General features: G+C 35.7%; 1 protein-coding gene across 2 annotated transcripts in view; it reads right to left on the reverse strand.

The window, feature by feature from the left end:
* Window positions 1-25,292, reverse strand: part of man2b2 (mannosidase, alpha, class 2B, member 2) — a 47,417-nt gene extending 22,125 nt beyond the window's left edge. Inside the window, exons 1-12 of one of the 2 annotated variants that reach the window (XM_039751449.1) lie at window positions 25,074-25,292; window positions 19,049-19,195; window positions 17,274-17,379; window positions 13,148-13,320; window positions 12,025-12,140; window positions 9,178-9,355; window positions 8,227-8,425; window positions 6,175-6,365; window positions 5,476-5,644; window positions 5,188-5,318; window positions 4,243-4,520; window positions 482-673 (exon numbers count right to left, since the gene is read on the reverse strand). In XM_039751449.1, the coding sequence (XP_039607383.1) occupies window positions 482-673; window positions 4,243-4,520; window positions 5,188-5,318; window positions 5,476-5,644; window positions 6,175-6,365; window positions 8,227-8,425; window positions 9,178-9,355; window positions 12,025-12,140; window positions 13,148-13,320; window positions 17,274-17,379; window positions 19,049-19,195; window positions 25,074-25,214 (2,021 nt within the window). In that variant the 5' untranslated portion in view covers window positions 25,215-25,292. Of the gene's footprint in view, window positions 1-481; window positions 674-4,242; window positions 4,521-5,187; window positions 5,319-5,475; window positions 5,645-6,174; window positions 6,366-8,226; window positions 8,426-9,177; window positions 9,356-12,024; window positions 12,141-13,147; window positions 13,321-17,273; window positions 17,380-19,048; window positions 19,196-25,073 lie in introns of those variants that run through there. The other variant, XM_039751450.1, reaches the window with a different exon arrangement.
* Between the last annotated feature and the right edge of the window lie 416 nt (window positions 25,293-25,708).

A 25,708-nucleotide genomic window follows, 5' to 3' on the forward strand; every position in this document is an offset into this window, starting at 1 on the left:
CTTTTGGGGTCAGGAACACTCTCTGAAAACTCCTCCTCCTATAACAACTCTACCAATCCATACAGTTCTGTGCATTGCATACATTTATAGGAGCTTGCAACCCCAAGGTATCCTGTCCACCAAAATTGGTAGTAGGGAGCCGCACATCATGCCACAGGCCTTCCACCTGAATGCAGACTTCATTTTTTGGGTTTGGTAGGGTCATGCCCTTTCTCTGTAGCCCTCATTGTTGCCGGACATTGCAGCCCTAAAACTAAACTACACGTGAACACAAGCACAGTATGAGTACATTGTTAAATAGATCCATAAGTTGAACAAATATTCTTGAATGATCTACAAAAAGCAGCATTTTTATCAAAATTTGCACAGAAAATAAATGAAAGCGAATATTCAAGAAAAAATCTGTAAAAAAGTCTGTATCTATCATGGAATCCAGTCATGGAATTATACAACAGAAACGTTTACTTTTAGGGTTAAATACCTGTAGAAGTACTGCCTTATCTCTGTTACTAGTTTTCCAATAACAATTTCCATTTTGACATCTTTTGACACAGATTCTGCTGATCCATTACTGGTGAATATGTAATTATCAGAAATTGGTCCTTGATACACGTCTCCATTAGCATGGTATTCCAGGAAATCCTGGGTGATTTTTAATGTTTTTCCCGTCTCCCTGGGAAAAAAATTATTTTTAACAAACATAATCATTTTAAGATATGCAATGTTATTTATGCAACTTTCAATTATTTTTAACTTTAAAAGAAAATCTTAATTTCAAAGCACATTGAGACAAGAGAGAGATGTGATTATCAAAGTATCCATTATGACTCCTAGGTGCCAAATCCAGCAGGAAACTACTGAGAAAATTTAAATTCAAGGGTCAAACATAAGAATACACAGTCAAGCCTATGGAAAACATGTGAAACAATACAAATAAGAGTAATAAACAACACCTTGTTAAAATCTTAGCATCTAGTGAAGCAAAATAGACTAGGAGAGGCACTCATGCTAGAAAAGTAATCAAGCAGAATCCTTCTTGTTTCTAAGGACTGCTCCAAACTGATGAGGCTGGATGCAGTATCAGCAATAAGATACTTCTAGCTGCTCCAAAATTAATCAGTCAAGGAAACTTTAGCACAAATTACAAAATAGTTACAAAATACTTGGAGACCTCTAAAATCATTTTTATTTGCATTGGGCTAGGCCATAAATGAGATTCTACATGACCAGTGATCAAAAACATACCTGTGAGCCTTGCAATCATAAACGGGTTCTTATTTACTATCAAGCACATTTAAAGAATTGAGCCCCAAAGCAGGCAAAATGGTAACCTGAGAACTGACATTTCCTACAAATTAGTAAAGCCAAATGAACCAAGTTTGGCCTCCATAGAATTTGAAATTCTGAATCCACCCCAACTGGATAGGCACTTCTGGCAGCATCAGAGGCAAGAGAGGAATCATCACCCCTGCCAGTCTAAGTTGGATTTAGCAGATTTAATAATGGATAGATGAGGGGTAGATGTAAAAAGTAGTGTTTAACATGATTTTACAACATCATTTCATGCACGTTTCACATAAATATACTGTATACATACATAATGTAAGTATACATATGTACATGCACAGAATGTTTTGGTATATATACATAATCATATTAATTTAAGAACAGGTGACTATGAAAGAGAGGAAAACAAAACATAATTCTATGGAGAAAATAAACTTCTCCAGTGGACAATCATCAGGTCAACTAATTACACAGCTTGTCCTTGGGTGTTCCAACAATGCATACAGGATAGTGTCTGTGATTCTGTTGGAATACAATGAAGGTCAGATGATAGGCCAGTCACTGGTGACACTAGCACCAATTTATTTTACTGCTATGTTAGGAACTATAATAAAAGTGTACTTTAAAAAGGGTTATATCTATATGTATTTTTGTGTTATGTGCAAGTTTGGGGATTTCAATACTAACCTTAAGTCAATTCTAAACAGAACTTAAAAAAAGGAGGAAGAACACACAAATTATCCTACTACTCTTTTTAAAATATTCTAATCTGGAAGCAAGGGGATTTTGTAAAAAATGCAAAGGCTAAAAATAACATTATCCTGTTGACTTTGCTGGCCAAATTAGCATATGCTCACACTGTCAATTGTTTCAAAGGGCTTGCATGCTAAATTTGGGCTAAACTGTTTTAATTAGTTTTAAGTTCTGCTTATGTGCTTGCACCATATACAGTTGAGTCCATAAATATTTGGACAGAGACAACTTTGTTCTAATTTTGGTTCTGTACATTATTACAATAAATAAAACAACTCAGATGCAGTTGAAGTGCAGACTTTCAGCTTTAATTCAGTGGGATGAACAAAAAGATTGCATTAAAATGTAAGGCAACTAAAGCATTTTTTTAACACAATCCCTTCATTTCAGGGGCTCAAAAGTAATTGGACAATTGACTCAAAGGCTATTTCATGGGCAGGTGTGGGCAAGTCAGTCATTATGTCATTATCAATTAAGCAGATAAAAGGCCTGGAGTTGATTTGAGGTGTGGTGCTTGTATGTGGAAGATTTTTCAGTGAACAGACAACATGCGGTCAAAGGAGCTCTCCATGCAGGTGAAAGAAGCCATCCTTAAGCTGCGAAAACAGAAAAAAAACATCCGAGAAATTACTACAATATTACGAGCGGCAAAATCTACAGTTTCGTACATCCCGAGAAAGAAAGCAAGCACTGGTGAACTCAGCAGTACAAAAAGACCTGGACATCCACGGAAGACAACAGTGGTGGATGATCGCAGAATCATTTCCATGGTGAAGAGAAACCCCTTCACAACAGCCAACCAAGTGAACAACACTCTCCAGGGGGTAAGCGTATCGATATCCAAGCCTACCATAAAGACTGCATGAAAGTAAATACAGAGGGTGTACTGCAAGGTGCAAGCCACTCATAAGCCTCAAGAATAGAAAGGCTAGATTGGACTTTGCTAAAGAACATCTAAAAAAGCCAGCACAGTTATGGAAAAACATTCTTTGGACAGATGAAACCAAGATCAACCTCTACCAGAATGATGGCAAGAAAAAAGTATGGAGAAGGCATGGAACAGCTCATTATCCAAAGCATACCACATCATCTGTAAAACATACTGTCTGCTTAAATCCAGCTAAATGCAGTCAAATTGATTGGGCGGCATTTCATGATACAGATGGACAATGACCCAAAACATACAGCCAAAGCAACCCAGGAGTTTATTAAAGCAAAGAAGTGGAAATTTCTTGAATGGCCAAGTCAGTCACCTGATCTTAACCCACTTGAGCATGCATTTCACTTGTTGAAGACGAAATTTCGGACAGAAAGGCCCACAAACAAACAGAAACTGAAAGCCGCTGCAGTAAAGGCCTGGCAGAGCATTAAAAAGGAGGAAACCCAGCATCTGGTGATCTCCATGAGTTCAAGACTTCAGGCTGTCATTGCAAGCAAAGGGTTTTCAACCAAGTATTAGAAATAAACATTTTATTTCCAGTTATTCAATTTGTCCAATTACTTTTGAGCCCCTGAAATAAAGTGATTGTGTTAAAAAATGCTTTAGTTCCCTCACATTTTTATACAATCTTTTTGTTCAACCCACTGAATTAAAGCTGAAAGTCTGCACTTCAACTGCATCTGAGTTGTTTCATTTAAAATTCATTGTGGTAATGCACAGAACCAAAATTATAAAAAAGTTGTCTCTGTCCAAATATTTATGGACCTAACTGTAGCTTTAAGGGCATTATTTTCAGCTAACTATATTTTCTTGCACCATTAACACAAATAACACCTATTATTCAAACCAAGCCTTTGTAGCAAGAAAATAAGCTCATACATTAATTTTTGGTTAAAATGAAGGCAATATAAATCATTTTTCCATATTTCAAACTCAGATATTTCATTATGGAATGGCTGGCAGCCAGAAATTATCTAATTGCATCAGACTGAGGAAAGGAATCATCATCTAAGATATTACAGCACAATTCTGATTTTCTAATTTGAAAGCATGGATAACTTTTAAAGATAAAATAGCACTTAGTAATTATAATAACTGAAAAGTAACTCAGTACTCCTAGTATATTAAACACCAACAACCAGTCACAAATTGTATTTCTCAGAAATGCTCTTTTGCTGAATTATTAACAGTAGCTGCACTGTCCTCTAACACTTAAGGAGTTGATTAAATCTATAATGCAATGCAAAATTGGTATAACTTACCTATTTGTTATACTGTACAGAAGATTGGAAGCTTGGTCAAACATCAAAGTGTAACACTCATTCATAACAGGAAGCAGTCTAAGACCTCTTTTCTTTGATTTCTTAAGACTTTGCCTGTCAAACTGTACACTTTCTGCTAAATACGTTGGCAGGCAGTTAAACTGTCTGACACATGGTGATGACTGAAATTTAACTGAGTACTTTTTATAGCCAAGTCCAACTAATTTCACAAATATGTAGAGATCATACATGTCAATTGACTCTTTGGACTTTTGTATCTATAATTAATACAAAAAAGAACAAAGAAAAAAATTAAATGTTTAATACGTTTATCCAGAACTTTCCAATGTCTTAAAGAGTTGCATTATTCATATTAAAAATATATATCCTAGTTATTGGGATATTGTAAATGTATCATAATGAAATAAGACTTGTAAATACAAAAAAGTAATATATAATTATGCAAAGTCAAATGGAAATCACTTAAACATGTTCGGGCAATACTTCAATGACATTCAAAGATGAAAGTGAACAGCTACCAGCCAAACAAGATTTTGTTCACAAAAGAAACTGCACAGTGCATTTGGCTGCAATAATAATACATTAAATTGGTCACTAATGTCTCCACAGATAATTCAGTTGGGAATATTGTGCCGCCTCCCTTTTAATTCTTTGTAAGAAACATCAAAATGATTGTTACAATTTTAAAACTCCCAGTTCCTCTTCCACCATCATGTCTGATATAATAAAAAAATGCTCCTGATCTCTCATGTCATAATTGTAATAACTACATTCTGGCAAGATAATATTCTGAACCTCACTTGATCCAGTTCAAGAACTCAGAGTGCCAGGGCTTAGTTATGTTATGATCTCTCCTGCTAATTATTAAACATATATGTTATATTTATATATATATATATATTATTTATATAAATATTCTGCTACCTGCGCTGGAACAGGATTTCCATCCTCATCATAAACCAGTGCCACTGGGTATGCCACCATAATACTGATAAATGTTGTGATATTCCATGCCAAAGGATTATAGACTAACACATAATGATAAAGATCTTGATCTAAAGCAGATTAAAAGACATGAATCAAACATCATTATCGCAGTTAGGAAGTATAAATTATTTATTAAATTATTTTTCAAATTAATGATAAATATTTTCTGAAAAGATTAGAAATCAAATATGCTTTTAGGCATTTCTTTAAAGTTGATCTGCTTACCACCATTGCTGCTAGAACTTTGATAGACAGCTTTCAAAGGTTTCCTTGGGATAATCAGCAAAGCAGCCATTAATTCTTTAACGGCCATCATCCCTTGTGTTAAGTGGTCTATGTACATATCACAAACTTTGGGTGACTCTGTACCTGTTATACCATCATGATGTTGTACCTTAAAGTAAAGCACATCAAAAAGTTACATTTTAAAATAATGCACATTAAAATGCTATATTTGAATGTATTTGTAATACCTACATTTTCCACAAGCTAAGTGATTTTTACCCAACAACTATTGGGCACAAAATTATCAACCATCAATCCGTAAGTGGTTCATGCTAATTACATTATGTTTAACTATTGGCTGGAGTCACCCAAACATATTTATCATAATTATACACAGTTCTGTCAGGTCTGCTGGGATAGTCTCTGCCTTGCATTGACAATGAATTGATCAGCCAGGTTTGAGAATCCTATTTTACATTTGGTCTCTACATAACTGACAACTGATTAAGTGGTCCTTCTTTAACACTGCTATTTCTTCCATGTAACACATATAACTAAACTGCACAGAAATGGTAATCACAGCTTAGTCATTTGACTTGTACTTCACAAAGCAATCTATATAATCATGCACTATAAAATATTTTTTTTAATAAATGAATGTGTGTCATGTTTTTTACATTTTTTTAGAGATCCACTTACCTCAGAAACTGCCCATCTGAGATTCTCCAGCTGTTTTAAAGCCCAGTCTTTGTCAATAGACCCTTTTGGATACATTATCAAGTACTGAGTAAAAAGAGACTCCGCTGCATATAGCAGAGAACTTGCCCTTCTAGCCATGCCTTTCAGGACATTTCGAGACGCATAAAATCCAGTCCATGCTTGAAAAGGTTCTACAAATTGGAATCAATTAAAAACTGGTAAATTTATTTGTGTGATCCATTTTTGTACCATACACTGCATGTGTGAAAAGGTTCCAAAAATTAAAACTCCAGTGACGCCACTTTACGTAAAGACCATATTACTTAAAGCAGGGAGGCAGGAACCGGCAGCTCGCACACCATGTACCTATGACATTTACAGAAAGAACATGCAAAATATAAGATTTATAGCTTTCAATTTGTCATGGTAGTTGGCACCAGGCAAGTTTCAAAAATGTGTCATGGAAAAGCAACTTTGCTACTGGGATTTCATATACAACAGCGTCTGGAGTATTAGGAAACTGCCTTTACACACCAAAATAAATAAGTATTTAAATAAAATAAAATAAAAAATACATGGTCAACAGTGCTTCAGTAGTTGAAACATATGCATATCAGAACATATTACTTACTGTGTTTTGACTAAAACAAATTCCACTCCTGATAGCAAAAAGAAAGTGCAGGTGCAATTACAGCCGGTTAAGATGCAAAAACAGGAGGACTGAAAAAAATGTCTCAGCCTTTTTAATACTAATTTACACTGCTAAATTTACTAAAATATGATGAAGACCGATGGATTCATAGATCCATCCTGCTGTATGCAAATAATGCAAAATGCTAGAGGAGGTGGAATAGTGTGAGGTGTGCTTTTATGCTTACTCTAGGTTAATTGATTTGGGTGGAATGGTGTTTGAATGCCACAGAGTACGCAAGAATAATTTTAGAATAACTGCAATGCTTCAGTGAAGGCGTGTATACATCTTTTGATTGGGATTTTGGAAAATGCAAGGGTATTGCAGTTCTGGAATAATTCCAGTACTATCACAGTGAATTTGAATTAATACAGTGGCATCTCCAGATACCAAAACTTGATCCAACTATTTAGTGTAGAAATCCTTCCATACATTTTGAAACCCATGATACAGTACATATATAATTATAGGGTTGAGATTCCAACATTATTCACAAAAAAATGAACTAATCTTAAACAAACTACCAGTTCATTACATTGTATTTTCATACACACCATTACATTTATCACTCACACTAGTCCAATATATAATCCCTTAGTTCATTTTCAATAACTGTGAGAAACATTGAAGCTGACCTGAGACAGTACTGCAATGGCACAATGTAACCTCTTAGGCTAAATCAGTTAAGTTAAATAAGGAACCAACAGTTGGTTGTATTGCTTTATTAAAATGTACAGTCAGTATGAAAAGGCTTTGTAGATACGTATAGATGTTAGTATGCTTTTATAATATCTATCAATATTTTCATGTTTGATTTAATTAAATGCCAAAACATTATTTTCAGTACATTAAATGGATACACAACAAACATTAAAAAGACATGTTGTAAGATTCAAACATGAACTCAGGATTACTTTTATTTTGCAGATTTTTTCAACCTGAGACAAAACTACAGAATTTAAGGTACTTCTAAAGTCAATGTCATTCAGTAATATGTTACACTGTTGTAAGTTTTACTTAACTACAATCTAAATTCAAGGTCACAATGAACCCAAGTTTACTCTGGCAGCATTATGCACAAGGCAGGAATCAGTTCCAGATGTGGTGTCATGTCCATGACAAAGTACACTCATTTACACACCGGCACTTGCTAATTCCATTAGGCTAGCAACGCTGTTTTTGTGATGTGGGAAGAAATACAGGCTGAACTGCCCTGTGTCATTACCAATTAAGCTGAGTGAAACAGAATCTCCCTCAAAATAAATGTTGACCTGTTTGGATCAGATATGTCATCTTTTTTTCCTTAGATGAGCTGTTCTAACAACTTATAATATATTTCTTTTCAAAAGCAAATTACCCACCTGTGGAATATGGCAGAAAATCTTCATTAAGTCGTACATCCCAAGAGAGACTGGAATTGTGGATAGCATTGAAATAATCACTCAGGGTAGCATATTGAACAGACACACCAAAAAACTCAGAGTTTTTGTTAATGTATTCTATAAGTGGGTCCATATTTTGAAACTGAACTGAAGAATTGAAAAACTGTTTATCACAGCCCTATCAGAAAAATGAAATACAATTTTTTTAATAGATAACAAAATATAATATTAATTTAATCCACCATTCTTTGAAGCATTACAGTGATCATTAAACCTGAGAAACCACAAAGAGGATTTTACTTTCTCTGAATATTAATCTGTGGCATATTAATTCCGCAATATAAAAAAAAAACATTTTTTCAGCTGCACCTTTATTACAAGTATCTCAACTGTTAATGTATTAAAACATAAACCTAAAACATGCAGCTTACTACCACCAATATGCAGTACCACATAGAGAGCAGAAAGTGTGACATAGAGACCATGCTCTTAGCTCATAACCCAGAAGATTACTAATTCAATTCCCACCAGTTGATGCAATGCTTGTGGCTGAGCAAGGAACGTAATGTGCTGTTGTCCCAAATTAAAAAATATATATATTTATGTATTCAATGTAAGGAACACAAGGCCAATTCACAACAACCATACCAGGGCCAATTTCAAATCACCAATTAACCTAACCTGTACATCTTGTAGATGTGGAAGAAAAAACAGAGTATCAGTGTAGTCATACGATGAGCATGCATTTTCTCAACGACAACAACCTAGTATAGAGGTTGAACCCAGGATGATCTGTGAGACAGCATCACAATTAGTCCTGTCACAGTGCTATGCAAATTTATAAAACAGTAATAAATTAATTAAATAAATAAATACAAAATGATTACTCAGCCATTTCACAAAAGATACATTTGTTTTGTAATAACTTACCCAAGGCCAAAGAACATGGCTAGTTCTAAACCATGCAGATCTTTGTTTAATATTGTTAACCATAGTCTTGGCATATAAATAAATGTTTTTTTCAGTGACAGGCAGACTCATATTGGGATAAATACCATCCTTTGGTGGATCAGGAAACATGGCCACTCCATTAAAATAAAAACCTGATCTGAAATTGTAGGAAATAAATTATTGGTTGCATTAGAACTTCAGTACAGAAAGCTTTGATACATTATTTTAAAAATGGTTTACTGTGGGCACAAAACAAAAAAAAAAAAAAGACTTAACAGGTTTAAATTAATGCTTTTAATCCAATATGCAAAAATTCCTAAAATATTATTTACAAAATTGTAAAAAAAAAAAATTGTGCAATAAAGTAAAATGCCATTAAGTATTGATTTGTGCAGGAAGATGGGCAAAATGGTGCCTTCTGTTATCAAAACATACATCAAGTCTACACATCCATATAGAAATACTGCCAATGCAGATATGTCTGAAATCAAAAGATATCATATTTTAATCTTTTTCATCTTTCACATCCTATTAACAAAAAGATTTAAGTGAAAAACAAATCAATGATTTTTATTTTTATTTATATTTCAAAATGTTCAATATATTGGCTGCATACAGTATATTTGTAGTACCTTTAAATACTAGTTTGCGGTAAGTTATTTTTTTATTTTGATTACAGAAGCTAGCTCTTTATTAATGTCTGGATTTCAGCACACTATTCTTCAAACTGAGTCAAATCACAAGGGGATCTCCTGTGAACAGAGCTCTTAAACCAGGTTTACAGATTTCCTATAGGACTGATGTTTGTGCTGGCTGGGCCATTCTTGGACCCTGTTTTTCCTTTCTTCAATTCATTTCTTTGCTTGCACTAGTTGTGTGATTCCGATCTTTGAAAGTAGGGTTGCAACTAACAACTGTTGTGTCAAATGAATTAATTAAATAGTTAGTTGATTATTATTTTGATTAACTAATCAATCAGGTCTTTTAAAAACAAAACATTTGAGCAAAGGTCGAAGCATTGTGTTCAAAATTCAAAGAGTTTTAGTCCTTGTACAATGCTCTCCTTTAACTGTAGTATAAATACATATCTTCTAAAATTACATTTACCAAAAGGTATATAACATTAAGTCTTGTTAATTTTTAGGTCTATTTTAACACTTTCAAGGCTTTTGTTGACATTAAGAGAGAAGAAGGCTGAAAACAGTATCAAATAATTTCCTTCTGCAATCAGCTCTGCCTCTAATGATCCAGCCATTACTAAAATTGTTTTTTTAAACTACACATAAAATCTTATTACTGAATATATTTCACAGATTTTTTCTCTTCTCCAACGTTATATTTTTTGTGTTTTTCCTGCATATAATGTCATTCTGTATTATATTCTGATGGTGCTGTATTTGTAATTAGTCTTTAGCATGCCGAGTGTACAAGTTAAAAAGAGCTTTATAAGAACAGGCTTAATTGTAATATAGTTTTAAAAAAATGGCGAACAAACCACAACCACCAAGAAACACTATTGTTAAAAACTGATTATTTATTATTTTAACTGGCAATTATTTTGTACACACACCATTATATCACCATAAGTATACATTTGGTTGTCCTTCTTCTTTTCACATTGGCGCCAGATAGTGATAAGTCCGATTTAAATGATACAGTGTTGGCAAGCACTGAATTTAGCCATACGTTGGCATATGATTGGAAAAATACTGCAGTTTCTTGTTCCATATTAACAGATTTAGTGCATATGTTTGGTCAGCTTTTCAAAATTACAATTAATAGATAATAAGTGATTATGAAGTGAATATGAATGTTTACTAATAATCCAATCTGATCTAGCACATAACATTTAAGGCAATGGCAGCATCATAGATTTGATATGTTGTGCAGAATGAATGTCAGTTATTCTTTGTTCCACCTAAATCAAAATGAACTTTATACTACCTGATATGATTATCTTTTCTAGTAGCATTACTATGAGTTGGACTATTTTATATTTTTATGGATTAATCAAAGTGAACCATTTAATTTTCTAATGAAATAACACATATAAAAATGTAAACATCATACAACATTGTTTACCACACCACTGAAATTAGCGGAAGGACCAGTAGAGGTTAAAAGTACTGCAGCATCCAATCTTAAAGCTAATTAAAATTAGCTAGGGCCCAACTGTGAGTGCGGTGTCTCTGGTATTTATTTTTGTGCGGTATTCCATTTCATATTTTGGTCTTTTTTTACATTGAATGGCTGACAAAGTCAACATCACCTTGCACTCCACAAAAGACAATATGACTCTTGGAATCATTGTGAAAACTTGGAAAAATCTTGTAAATAGTGAAGCAGTGAAACTCATAAGGGATTGACAGCGCGAACAACTAAGTGGCAAGATTTTACCAACTGCAGTTTTTTAAATGTCACAAGATTTGCATTTAAAACTTGATGCAAGTTTCAAGACATAAATTTAACACTGGACAATAACATGATTCCTTCCACCAAAGCAAAGAAAATGCATTATAAGGATTCTCGCCCCCTTGCAATAATTTAACTGACAATGCAAAGCAAACAAGAGTGTTCTGGCCTCCTGCTTATCATAACAAGTTATAAAAATGTGATTTAACTGTAAATTTCTATGTCTTTTATTGTGGGCATGTCTTTTGTGAATATGAATTAAATAAAAACTTATAGATGCTCATTTTTTGTTGTAAAAACATATTTTTTACATTATTTATTTATTTAGCAGCACCAGCAAGCAATCAAACACACTAATAAAAACTGTAAGTGAAACACTGCATAGTGACAACTAAAACAGTTTTGCGAACTCACCTGTTCGAGAAGGGCAAGTAAGATGGCGTGCAGTAGCTAAACTGGTCCATTGTATGTGTAAACATTTCTTGATGTTTACCTAAAGATGATGAACCTCTCCATACAAACTGTAGTGTCTATAATGATAACAGAAATAACATAAACTAGCAACAACAAAAAAAATCATGCTGCTATGTCAGAAAGAAAAGAGCTGTACATCACATGTCTGGCATCTTTAGGACTACTTAAATAATAAATAATAATAAATAAAAGCATTATCAATGATACACATTGTTAGTGTGACAGACAGGTTACAGTTTGTTATGGAGATGTGCATGCATGCACAGGAACAGAAGCAAGTTTTTTTTTTCTCCCAAAAAATTACAGATTTAAACTTTCAGAGTTATGTAATTCAAACAGAAATAATATTATTATTAAATATTTTACACCAAGAATTCACTAAAGCTTAGTGAAGTGCTTGTTAGTTTAATTTTATAAGCACTTCCAAAATAACACAAAGAAAATGTGAAGCAATCAGACAGGCTTCCAATAAGCTTATTTATATACTGAATTGCTATTAAATAAACAGATAAAGAAAGGAACTCACAGCTGAATACTGTGAATACACAATCACCAGCAGTAAAAACTGAGGCACTGTCTACGTTCAAGGCAAACTTTCAAGTAGGTGGGACAAAATACAGTGATTTAGCATTACTGTGATACATATCCAGCATACTGGGTTAAAATTCTGCATGTTCTCTACATGTCTGCATGATTTTTCTCCCATGTCTCCAAAAACATGCGTGTTAGGTTAACTGGCAATTTTAACTGACCTTGTCTGGGTTTGTGTGCAAGTATGCCCTGCCATAGCATGGCACCCAACCCAGTGATGATTTCTGTGTTGTCGTTGGTAGTGGCCTCGCAGAAATGGATTAAGCAGGTCTGAGAATATAGCTCTCTAAAGTGTTACTGTAACATGCAGTAGATTATCAATTATCCAATTTGACATGAAAATACAGGAAAACATCATTGAGAAAGGTACAAGGCTATCAATTTAAAGAAGGTTAAATAATCAGCCGACATTAATAACTACCTGGAAACCATAAAACAAATCATGAATTATTAAGGCATATTTCAAGGATACCTTATTTTTTTGCATTTCTTCTTTGAGATCGTAGTCTATCCGAGAAATAACATGAGCGTTAAAACCAGCAAGTGAAAAAATGACAGGAGTAGCAGCAGATGCTCCAAACGGATCCACATGCCAGGAATACTGAGGCCTTATCCCAAATGTCTCATACAGAAAGCCATGACCCTCTGCATTAATTATTAAAGATATTGTATTAAAAAAGATATTTAAGCTCAGTTAATCAAGTATTACATTAGAACCACAAGTCTAAAACCGTGGTTTGTAATATTCAACAATACTTTTTCCAATAAAGAGAAAATACAACTTTTTGATCCAGTGTTGTATAAAATATGCAAGAAAACATTAAAAAAATTTGGGGTAACTGATCTTTAGATTACTTTTTTTTTCAGAATAACTACAAACAGGTTACGTAACTCTTGTATATACATTTTAATCAGTGCACTAGCATCAAAATCTGTAATCTGTCACAGGATAGTGTACATTCATCCACACACTAACCTTTTTAAAAGGACAATCTGAGCCATTTGCCAATCTGACCATTTGTCTTTAAATTCAACAGAAAGGCAAAACAATCTGTAACTGATTTTACCACAAAATGGTAAAGAAACATGTGAAACCATTTTTAGATTAATAATATTTTTGAGCTTATGCTCATCAATGTAGTTTTGACAGATTTTGAGTAACTATATTAATGTATTTTTATGTATTCTTTATGACACCAAATGGAATTGATAAAATTGTTAATGATGTAAAAATTCAACTTAGTGCGATTATAAACAAATATAGTGTTATTCCTAAAGTTCTCCTGATACCTCCAGAATAGTCTGATTAATAATATCCTCAAACTGCCTTTAGTAGTCATTCAGCAAAATGTTTTATTCTGCTATCATGTATATGCAGATGTAGCCCCCTTTAACATAGAAAGGGCATTGAACAAGTTTTCATAGCATTTGCTTCGTAAACCCAAAATCTGCAAAATAAACCTTTCTGTACAAACATGGTTGATTTATGTTTGTTTTGAAACATAAAGCTTCAAAAAAATCATAAGTAGAAAAGACAAACTACACAAAGAAGGCATCACAGATATACATTAAACAAAGGTCTAACAGCCATGAGGCACCACAGCCACAGATATTACCATAATATAGTGTAGCTTTTAAAGTCATTCAGAAGTTATAGAGCAAATAGAGCCTTACATCACAACTGGACAAAGTTGGCAGCGCTGTCTAGATTACGCTTTTTGATTTCTAGTGTGCCTTCAGTACCATCCAGCCATCCCAGTTAAGAGTTAAGCTCAGAGATACACAGGTGGATGAGCCTGTGGTGTCCTGGATAATCTACCTGTTGGGCAAACTACAGATTGTAAGACTTAAAGACTATGTTTGATACAGATGCAAGCAACACAGGACCACAACAAGAAATAGTCCTGTCTCCTTTTCTCTTCACTATATATATCTCCAACTATAAATATAGTACCAGGTCATGTTACTTGTAGACATTCTAAGATGATTCTGCACGTATGGGTTGTATTGATAAGTAGAGTAAGGCCGGAGTTATACTTCACGCGACGCGACGCATGCTGCAGCGGACGCTCCTGCTACGCAAGCGTTGTAGTGTTTATACTTGCGCGCGTACTTTACGTAAATCTGGAGGAATCCACCAGGTGGCAGTGCGAGATATTATCGCAGTGAGAACATGTTCGGCTTCTCTGTGTTGTGAATTGCCTAAAACACCTATTAAATTCCAATAACACCTTACCACAATATCTCTGAAAAGGATGTTTATTGATTAAATCCATAAATCCAGGGATGTATGTGTCCATTCCAGGAAGCATTGGGCACGAGTTAGAAACAGTCCCTTGACGAGGCCTCAACTCATCGCAAGGTGAATACAAGCACACACATACACTAGCGTCATTTTAGCGGCACCAAATCCCCAAATCTGCATATCTTTGGAAGGAAACCGGAGCACAGTGTGGAATACAAGCAGGAAATACCAGCAACATAACTCTCTGCGAGACAGCAGTGCTATCGCTCCGCCACCGTGACACCCCCATGTGTGTAATTATTCCCCCATGTGTGTATTTATTAACAGTACTCATTATTTAAACGAAATTATATGTAAAATGTAACATACACATTTTAATGCATTTCATCATGAAAGTGATATCAAGTATAAATCTAAAGATTCTAAATGTGCAGAGAGTTGGAATATCATACATTTAATTTGTTCTGTTTGGCGATCTATTGCTGCTTTCCGCTGCTGAAGCAAAATGCCAACATACAGATGCATTCGTGGTGCTTTTATATTCAAGTGTCACATATTCCCGATCGTAATGACACAATACATTTTAAAAGTCTCACATACCATCTTTTGTGCCATCTATTTTTTATTGTTTTACTTTACCTGCTGTCAGGTCCAAGAAGCTCGTAGCGATTAAAAACTGGGATGACGTTTACGACCGTCTGTTTTAATGATAAAGTAAACTACGAGGTGAAAGTGGACATTTCGAGATTAAAGCCGAAATTTCCACTTTAATCACAAAATACACGTTTTCACCGTGTCCTTTATTTTTTTCTCAGTGGCTCAAATATAACGCTATACATTATGTTGCTGTTGTTAAGTTGCAAAAATGAAAACATAAAAAAGACATATATAAATGACACGATACATTTTAAAAGTCTCACATACCATCTTTTGTGCCGTCTATTTTTTTTTTTTTTGCAACTTCACATCGGCAACATGATGTATAGCGCTGTATTTGAGCCATTCATCAAACAGCAAAGCGGACACATCGATCCCCGAAGGATCTCCATAGAGGCTTGCTGTCACATGTAGATAGTAAACAGAGACTCTGACGTCACGTTCCGACTTTTAGCACACTGCTCCCCCCGACTTTTTGCTGGTACTGCAACTCGCGCACGCGTCGCGTTAATTTCTGAGGACCTTCTCAGAGGACGCTGAGGACTGTTCTTTTAATATGGGAAGTGACATTCTTCACATCTTCTACAGCTCTGTGATGGCCAGTGCTATTTTGTATGCAGTTGTGTGTTGGATTGGCAACATCAGTTCAAGAGAGGCCCACCGAATCAAAAAGCTAATTAAAAGGGCAGGCTCGGTTATGGGATGCATTCTGGACGTAGTAGCAAACGAGAGAATTAAAACAAAACTAAGTGACATCTTTTCTCTAATACACTTAACACTAACACTAAATGAATAGTTCTTTCAGCCAATGAACTATTCAGAAGAAGTGTTTCAAGAAACACCACTGGGGCTTCATTATGCCAAGAGCAATATCTTCTTATATAATACTCTACTGTGGCTGTTTGTTTGTCTGTTCAGGATTTTAAATCACCTGTAGCTCGCAAACTGTTTGACTTATTGTCCTGAAATTTGGTACACATATACTACGTGACGTCTACTATCAGCTTTCATGGTGATTATTGACCTCCAAGGTTATTCCTTTTTTTATTTTATTTTATTGTAGAAACAACTCTCGGCAGCGGCCAGCAGGACAGCCGTGTATGCGCTGTTCTTATCCCTACCACCTTTGCCGTCACATCCCCCACCTCTTCACATCTTAAATCATTCTTGAGGCAGATTAAAGAAAAGTGAAAAATTAAAGAAAACGTACTAAGTAAGTAATTGCAACACAAACACTGACTTAATCAGTTTTAACAAAAAAAGATGCAGACGAAAGAAAAGAAGAAGCGGGCCGCTGGGGTGGAGAAAAGAAGAGCTGCTCAGGAAGCAGCAAGCGCATCAACCTCTGAGCAAGTGAATGCTAAACATACAGAGAAAGAGTATGAAAACTATGAATGCTCAAGTCAAGTGTATTTACTGCACGTTGTCGTGCAGTGCACCATTACTGGTGCCTGCATAATGCTTCACTGTAACTGCCAAGTCAGAAATTTTCTGTGTTTTTAAATCTTCTTCTTCTTTTTTTTTTTTGTCATTTTGGTATGTGTTCAGACTACAATAAGTGTGTGTGTACTGTATATGTGTGTATTTACTTAAAGATCTTCTGTAAAAATGCCTGGGACAAATAAAGTTCTGTCTATCTATCCATCTACACAGTACAATCATTTACATATTTCAATAATGCAAAAGAATTATAGACCTGTAAGTTGCAAAATCTGATCTTCCACTGTGGTTACTGCTTCATCGTGCATCACTTGACCGCCAATTATAAATTCCAGTCTCTCCTCTTCAAGTAACTGACGTACCTAAAAATACAGCAAAATAAAGTTTTACTTGTTATATTATATGGATCCATTTTGCATTTTTTGCTTTAAAACTCAGCTGGTCACTTGCCTTTCCAAATATTTATAAATTTCTGATTTGAATTGAAAACAGTCTTTTCAAGATACAGCAGGGGTAACGATGCCAAACTACTATGTCTGCATGGAATCCTGGTTTTCAGATTAGTCCCTGAGCTTGTCCAATTAAATTGTTTGCATGTTATTTAATAAATGGCCTTTAAATACAGTATCTCTTAAAAGAGACAACGCGACTGGCATTGCTTCTGGTTAATTATAAGCAGAATCTGGAATACTGAACAGTACAATAAAGTTTTGAATAATCTTTAAATAAACTGAGGTACAATACAGTGGCTGCTTTAAACTGTGACTTTTGCAGCTGGCCATAATGCTGCAGTGGTAGCTGCATATAGTATTTTGCCAAATTATAAATAATTAGTTCAGCTTGCATTTAAAACATAACAAATTGGTGAAATTTAAAAAACAAATCAATTGGAAATAGTCCTTTATATTCTTCCAATAGATACCATATGGTAGCATTTTATGACTCAAGGTCAAATACCTTTAAATGAGAGACACTTTTGCTAGATAGACTGATAGAATATAAATGATAAATGCACACCCGAGTGGAATACTGCTTTCACCTTACTTCATAAAACAGAGTAACCAGTCAGGAATTCGCCAATACCATACTTAGATTTTCACGGGTCCCTTCTTGCCAAGTTCTACATTTAAAATTAAGCATATTTGTACTGTATTTCAAGAAAGTGACTTGATAGACTGCTACAAAAACACTAGAACACTAATACTGGAGTCCTGTGATCTTTCCTTGCCCATTTGTGATGATTCATTTGCTATTTTGGCTTATCTGTATCTATAGCACATAGTTGCTGTAGTAGTAGCAATAGTGTTGTCACTTGTACTGAGCTTGGAGAATTTTCTTCTTGGATGCTAATCCAACATGCAACACACTGAAACTGTCCTCTGCCACTTTTACCTGATAAACTAATTACTCCCTACTCCTTTAACCTGATAAACTCCTTACAATTACCTGGTAGCTAGTATGTATGTAGTTGCTATTTCCATAAGCCAGGGTTATCATAAAGTTATAAAAAAAAAAACAAAATAAGAATATCTACAAAGAAATGAGGAAATAACTAATATGTACAAATATTAATATATAGGAAATTAATATTTAGACTTTAAAAAACATAAAAAGAATATTATACTTGAGCAAATGTTCCTGTTATTAAATAAAAAGAATATTTCTAGGATACTATTAAAGAAATTACCACATACACCAAAGTTTTTATTTTCTGAGGAAGAGACCAAGAATACAGAATATAAACAGTATGACAATACCTGCTGTCTGTTTGTTAAGTTCACAGACCCAACACTACTAAAAGTAGAGACTTTGTGAATGCGTTCAGATGATGTGTGCAAAATCAACCCCAGTCTGATACATGATTGGTATGACATAATTAACTTTAAAGAGTAGGCTGCCAAAAGGACTGAAAACAGAGTAATGCATTGCAAGATTAGTATGAGAAGCAAAGAAAAAAATACAACACATTTCTGTGAAATATGTACTTAATAGAATTAGTTAAAATAGGTTTTAAAAACAGGTGCTTAGTACTTGCAGTTTCTGCACGTCAGTGGCAACCGTGTCCCACCATAATCTGAAGAACTCCTGCTCCACAGCAATGAATTTCCGATGAGGTCCATTAGTTAATTCTTCTGTTACAGTTGTGTAAACATTAGCAGCATAGGCATGCATGCTCTCCTGTCAAATAAAATAAATAAGCTTCAGGGTACTGACAGATTCCACTCTTTCTTCAACCATGCACTCCTCACTTAATATAATTTAGGGTCTCAATGGCTGGAAAAACATCCTGGCAGCACAAGGCGCAAGTGTGCACACACACCTACATCAAACCAATTTAAAGTCAGTGATCAGCCAAAAGTGCATATCTTTGGGATGAGGAAAAAAGGAGACCATAAACAAGAAACACTTAACTTCAATTTAGAGCCAAGTTAAAAACTGCTGTGATATTTTCTTTAAATACTACTTTAAATTATATTCTAGCCACAGCGTTGATAACTGAGCCTTTAGTAATATAAAGGAGGTTAAACCCCTTAGGCCCTGTCTACATGGACATCTGAACTGAGTGTTTTTCTGCCATCCGTAGCATCAGGTGAGTGCGGATTGAACACCACGCATTTTTCTGCTCATAGTAGTGAATCAGACCGTCCAACCGGCTTTCAGCACATCACTCGAATTTGCGTTCGGATAGTAAGAAGAAAATGTTGCATGCAGCTTTTTCTTGGAGTCAATTTCATCCAAAATCTTGATGAGCGGTAAGAAAACATTTACATGTCATTTATTTAACGTTCTGAAGGACCGGGTATCCAGGGCTCTAAGACAATTAGGGAACTGTAATCTCAGGCAGAATCCTTCAGCAATGTCAGACCATAACTGTTATGTTGACACTGGCATGACAAGAGACTGAAGACATTCCCATAGCACACAACATGTTTCATGCACAATTTTCTGAATGGCAGACGGTCTCAGTAGGCAATGACCGGTGTGTAATGTGGTGTTGTACCAGCTGCAGCAGACAATCAAAACTTGAAACTGACATCTGACAGCATTTGAAGAATTTATGTGGAAATCATTGCATTTCTTCATACATTACACAAAAGCTTCCTTTCTTCACACGCTGTGCAGTCAGAGAGTGAACCCAGTAGTGGTGGCGACGGCAATGTTTTTTCTGCCTACATCGCTATGTCAGGAGGATTTTTAACACAAGGATGCTAAGGTTCAGGTCTAATAAAGCCAATTGATCCACATTTCATGACTCCAATGAAGGATGACCATCACACCCCACAGGTTAAAAACACTCTAGACTTCCTAATAAATGCTATCCCATAGGTACACACACAGGGCTGCAGGCTGACGTTTAACTGAGGCAAACGAACATGAATGTAACGTCATATTGAAGTCAATTAAGCGTCACTACTAAATGCAAATGCAACTTAAACACCTAGGTCGCTCAGAGCACATTCATCTAACCAAGGTTTGAATGCCTGTGTGGACAGGGCCTGAAGGTGACACTGTACAGTACTTTATGGATGATCAGTAGATCACATGTGAGAGACTAATCAACTGAAAGTTCTATAAATGTAATTTACTTCACTTTCCATAATAAAGCTTACACTTGCATTTGACTAGCCTTTAAACTAAGAGGAACTGAATCACAGTTTGGTGCCTGTTTAGTCCAAATATTTGCAGTGTTCATTTTTTCCACAAATTTCTTAACTGCTTTAAATCTTAGATTCTTTAATGGCCAATTATCTATGATACAGCCTGCAATGATCTTACAGGATTTTACCAGAAGAAACCCATATTTATACATTTACAGCCATACTGTAAAATTAAAATGGTTAACCTTAATTAAAAACATTTCTGTAATTTGGCATGTTAATGAAAAGGTTACTCTTTTGCTAGCACGATTTGCTCACAGTTTAGAAAAGCCACAATGTTAAAAAAAAAAAAAAAACTCATATCAACATGCAAATTAAACACTTAAGCCTTATTAGCATTTCAAGGAAGAGGGATTGCACCATGCTCTCCTCTGCTGTCTATCAGCTCCAGTAGACTGGCTTTGAACTCTGGCAGTTCTCCTTGTGTCTGTGTGAGTTTTCCACCAGTTAGGTAACTGCCCTGGCAAGCTTTAACATGCAATGTAATGGACTGGTACCCAGTCTAGGGTTGGTTCCTTAAACTGTATTCAACCAGAATACACTCACACATTATTAGAACTCAAATTGGTTTTATTGGGTTCAGTCAATGGACAGAATTTGTGTTAAATTAAGCATACTGAAGATCTTTCGTGTCACATCTACAGTATTATCTACAAAAGCAGAATTTTAAATGTACAAACAAATACAGTACATAGCATTTCACCAGTCAAACTGCAAACCCCGTTCTTATAGTTTTCAGTGCATAAATCCATTACCTACAGTGGTGTGAAAAACTATTTGCCCCCTTCCTGATTTCTTATTCTTTTGCATGTTTGTCACACAAAATGTTTCTGATCATCAAACACATTTAACCATTAGTCAAATATAACACAAGTAAACACAAAATGCAGTTTTTAAATGATGGTTTTTATTATTTAGGGAGAAAAAATCCAAACCTACATGGCCCTGTGTGAAAAAGTAATTGCCCCCTTGTTAAAAAATCACCTAACTGTGGTGTATGACACCTGAGTTCAATTTCCGTAGCCACCCCCAGGCCTGATTACTGCCACACCTGTTTCAATCAAGAAATCACTTCAATAGGAGCTGCCTGACACAGAGAAGTAGACCAAAAACACCTCAAAAGCTAGACATCATGTCAAGATCCAAAGAAATTCAGGAACAAATGAGAACAGAAGTAATTGAGATCTATCAGTCTGGTAAAGGTTATAAAGCCATTTCTAAAGCTTTGGGACTCCAGCGAACCACAGTGAGAGCCATTATCCACAAATGGCAAAAACATGGAACAGTGGTGAACCTTCCCAGGAGTGGCCAGCCGACCAAAATTACCCCAAGAGCGCAGAGACGACTCATCTGAGAGGTCACAAAAGACCCCAGGACAACATCTAAAGAACTGCAGGCCTCACTTGCCTCAATTAAGGTCAGTGTTCACGACTCCACCATAAGAAAGAGACTGGGCAAAACCGGCCTGCATGGCAGATTTCCAAGACGCAAACCACTGTTAAGCAAAAGAACATTAGGGCTCGTCTCAATTTTGCTAAGAAACATCTCAATGATTGCCAAGACTTTTGGGAAAATACCTTGTGGACTGATTAGACAAAAGTTGAACTTATTGGAAGGCAAATGTCCCGTTACATCTGGCGTAAAAGGAACACAGCATTTCAGAAAAAGAACATCATACCAACAGTAAAATATGGTGGTGGTAGTGTGATGGTCTGAGGTTGTTTTGCTGCTTCAGGAACTGGAAGGCTTGCTGTGATAGACGGAACCATGAATTCTACTGTCTACCAAAAAATCCTGAAGGAGAATGTCCGGCCATCTGTTCGTCAACTCAAGCTGAAGCGATCTTGGGTGCTGCAACAGGACAATGACCCAAAACACACCAGCAAATCCACCTCTGAATGGCTGAAGAAAAACAAAATGAAGACTTTGGAGTGGCCTAGTCAAAGTCCTGACCTGAATCCAATTGAAATGCTATGGCATGACCTTAAAAAGGCGGTTCATGCTAGAAAACCCTCAAATAAAGCTGAATTACAACAATTCTGCAAAGATGAGTGGGCCAAAATTCCTCCAGAGCGCTGTAAAAGACTCATTGCAAGTTATCGCAAACGCTTGATTGCAGTTATTGCTGCTAAGGGTGGCCCAACCAGTTATTAGGTTCAGGGGGCAATTACTTTTTCACACAGGGCCATGTAGGTTTGGATTTTTTTTTCTCCCTAAATAATAAAAACCGTCATTTAAAAATTGCATTTTGTGTTTACTTGTGTTATATTTGACTAATGGTTAAATGTGTTTGATGATCAGAAACATTTTGTGTGACAAACATGCAAAATAATAAGAAATCAGGAAGGGGGCAAATAGTTTTTCACACCACTGTATGTCCCCTGTAATCAGCAAATTGGAAACAAAAAAATTTAAATATTTTGTGTATAACTCCAAAAGGCCATGAAACAACCTGCTTCCTATTAAAAATAGAACACTCTTTGAAGAAACAGGTACTAAAATTAAGACTAGTGGCCAGGATTAAAAATACAGCTAATTATATCACGGAACTCTACATAGCTTTGTGTTTTCTTTCTCCAAAGCCGGAAGTTCTTGAAAAATGAAAGACAAAAAAATTTAAAGACAGAAAGAACTTTTCTACTAGGCTCTATAGTGGAATGGTATTCCATGAATGGTTGTGTCCTGTCTTGGAACCAATGCTACCATGACTGACTGTGGTCCCCACAATTGGGAACCAGATTCAGTGCATTTGACAGTGTTGTATTAAAAATTTAACAAAAAAAAAAAATATTTTCACTAAATATGTCAAGGCTGTAATTAATGAGCAACATTTGTGGCACCATTCTTCTACAAAATCTGGGTCTCATATAGATTCACCATTTGGATCTTGATCAAGTAAGACAGGAGGTCTTGCACATCACACCATTTGTGAACTGGAAGAATTCTTCCATGTGCACGGATAACATTTACTTGCTGTATTACATGTTTCATTTGAGGACAGTAAGGTAAAGGATGAGTCATCCGACTGTCACGTTCGCACAGGTACTTAGTTGTATATTATCTAGAAGAAGACATGGGATGCCATTGTACTGCAAGGTGCACTTGTATTCATCCAGATTTGGGAAATGTAAAGTCACAGATTAACACATATCTGTAGGTTGTGTAAGGAGAATGGAAATATGCAGAAATACATCCCCAGACAACCCCAAGCCATGACCCAAAGAGAACAAACTCCACACTGACCGAGTTTCCAAGAGCTATGAGGCTGCAGCACTTACCACTGTGAAATGTTTGTAATGGAACACGTTATGCTTCCAGCATATAATAAAATATATAAATAGTATTGCAGAATTGTGTCAATTTTGGTTTGGAAGAGACCCAATATATTAAAATAACCCAATACATAACATATTCCTGGCAGAATATCATATACCAAAACAATCCATTCATCCATTTTCTGGCTCAACTTTTGCCATTTCAAGAAATCTGAGCATATCTTGGTAAAATAAGTTGAATGCAGGAATCATTCTAAGATCGGAGAGCACTTCGCTGCTGGTAATATGCAAGCAAAACATTCAGTTTTATTTGCCAGTTAACATAACATTCACGTCTATGGGATGATTGAGGAAATTGAAGCGCCCAAGGACAATTCACAAAAACATTAAGAAGTAGCAAACAATGCAGCCAATCTGATTGTGAAAAAACTGAATCCAGATCAATTGTCCAAGTACCGTAAATAGTAATACTGTAGCAGCGACAGCTAATGACAATCAACGTTATTTTGTAAGTTACTAGAAAACGAGACAGAGAAATGGAGTGCGGCCAGGAGAAAAATTTAGGTTTAACTAAACTTTCTTCCGGGTATTTGACAGTCTGTTACGCGTGATAATCATATGATCTGTAACGTGCGGTTCATAAACGCAGCTTTGCAGCCACAACAGGGTAAAAGCCATTAAATAGGGATGGTGACTGATAATAATAATTCTTTGCATTTATATAGCGCTGTTCTCATTTCTCAAAGCGCTCAGCAATTGCAGGTTAAAGGCCTTGCTAAAGGGCCCAACAGATCAGAGTCCCTTTTTGGCATTTACGGGATTCGAACCGGCAACCTTCCGATTGCCAGTGCAGATTCCTAGCCTCAGAGCCACCATTGGCAGATATTTTTTTGGCAGAGAAAGTGAGAAAGATTAAATCGGCTGCATTTTCTAGTTACGATCAAAACACTTAATTAATCCCGCACAGATGTTTTAAACGTTCACTCTTCTGTCATAAAAAAAACAGCTTTGCCATACTATAGTCAACAACAACTACACAGAAAGCAAAGGATTTGGACGCACATATACATAATTCAAGCAGTGGAGCTGTGTCAGTTCCCCGCCCGCCTGGGATAATCTCACCTTCACTGTGTACACCCAGCCCACATCCATATGACTATGAGGTACGACGAAGGCCTGGATTTTAGTCGCTTGTCCGGCATAAGTAATCTGAGGTGCCGACAAGGTCGCAAACACAAGCACCAAGAGCATTACTGCATACATCCTAGCTACAGTCAATTTTAACAGACCATGGTGAAATCTTCTGCCTGGACCACTTCCTAGTTATGCTCATTTCATGCAGACAACCCTGCGAACCAATCACAAGCTAAGTGAACCCCAATCTAGTCCCGCCTCCCTCGTGTCTTGTCGTCACTTTCATTTTAGTGTTCAGCACTGAGTCAGCGTCATTAGCTTCAAAAACTCAAGACTGGGCAGTGCAGTGGTGTAACTTTTACTTTTATATTGTTTAACGACTACCGCGTTATAGTGACAGCAATATTTTCCCCTCCATATTATTATGTATATATTATAACACGCGTTTTCAAATGAGAGAAAAACATTGGTTATAAGAATAGTTGTGGTTTGATTTGAGTTGTGATCAGCAGGTGAGAAATGGTTACAGAAGGCTAAGTCTTATGTGAAAAGCAGTTAATTAGAGAAAACTGACGTTAAAAGTCTGTAGAGGAAGGCATTGTGGTGGTAGATGTGCTTTATGC

Source organism: Polypterus senegalus, chromosome 4 (assembly GCF_016835505.1).
Source record: "Polypterus senegalus isolate Bchr_013 chromosome 4, ASM1683550v1, whole genome shotgun sequence".
NCBI classification, from domain to species: Eukaryota; Metazoa; Chordata; class Cladistia; order Polypteriformes; family Polypteridae; genus Polypterus; species Polypterus senegalus.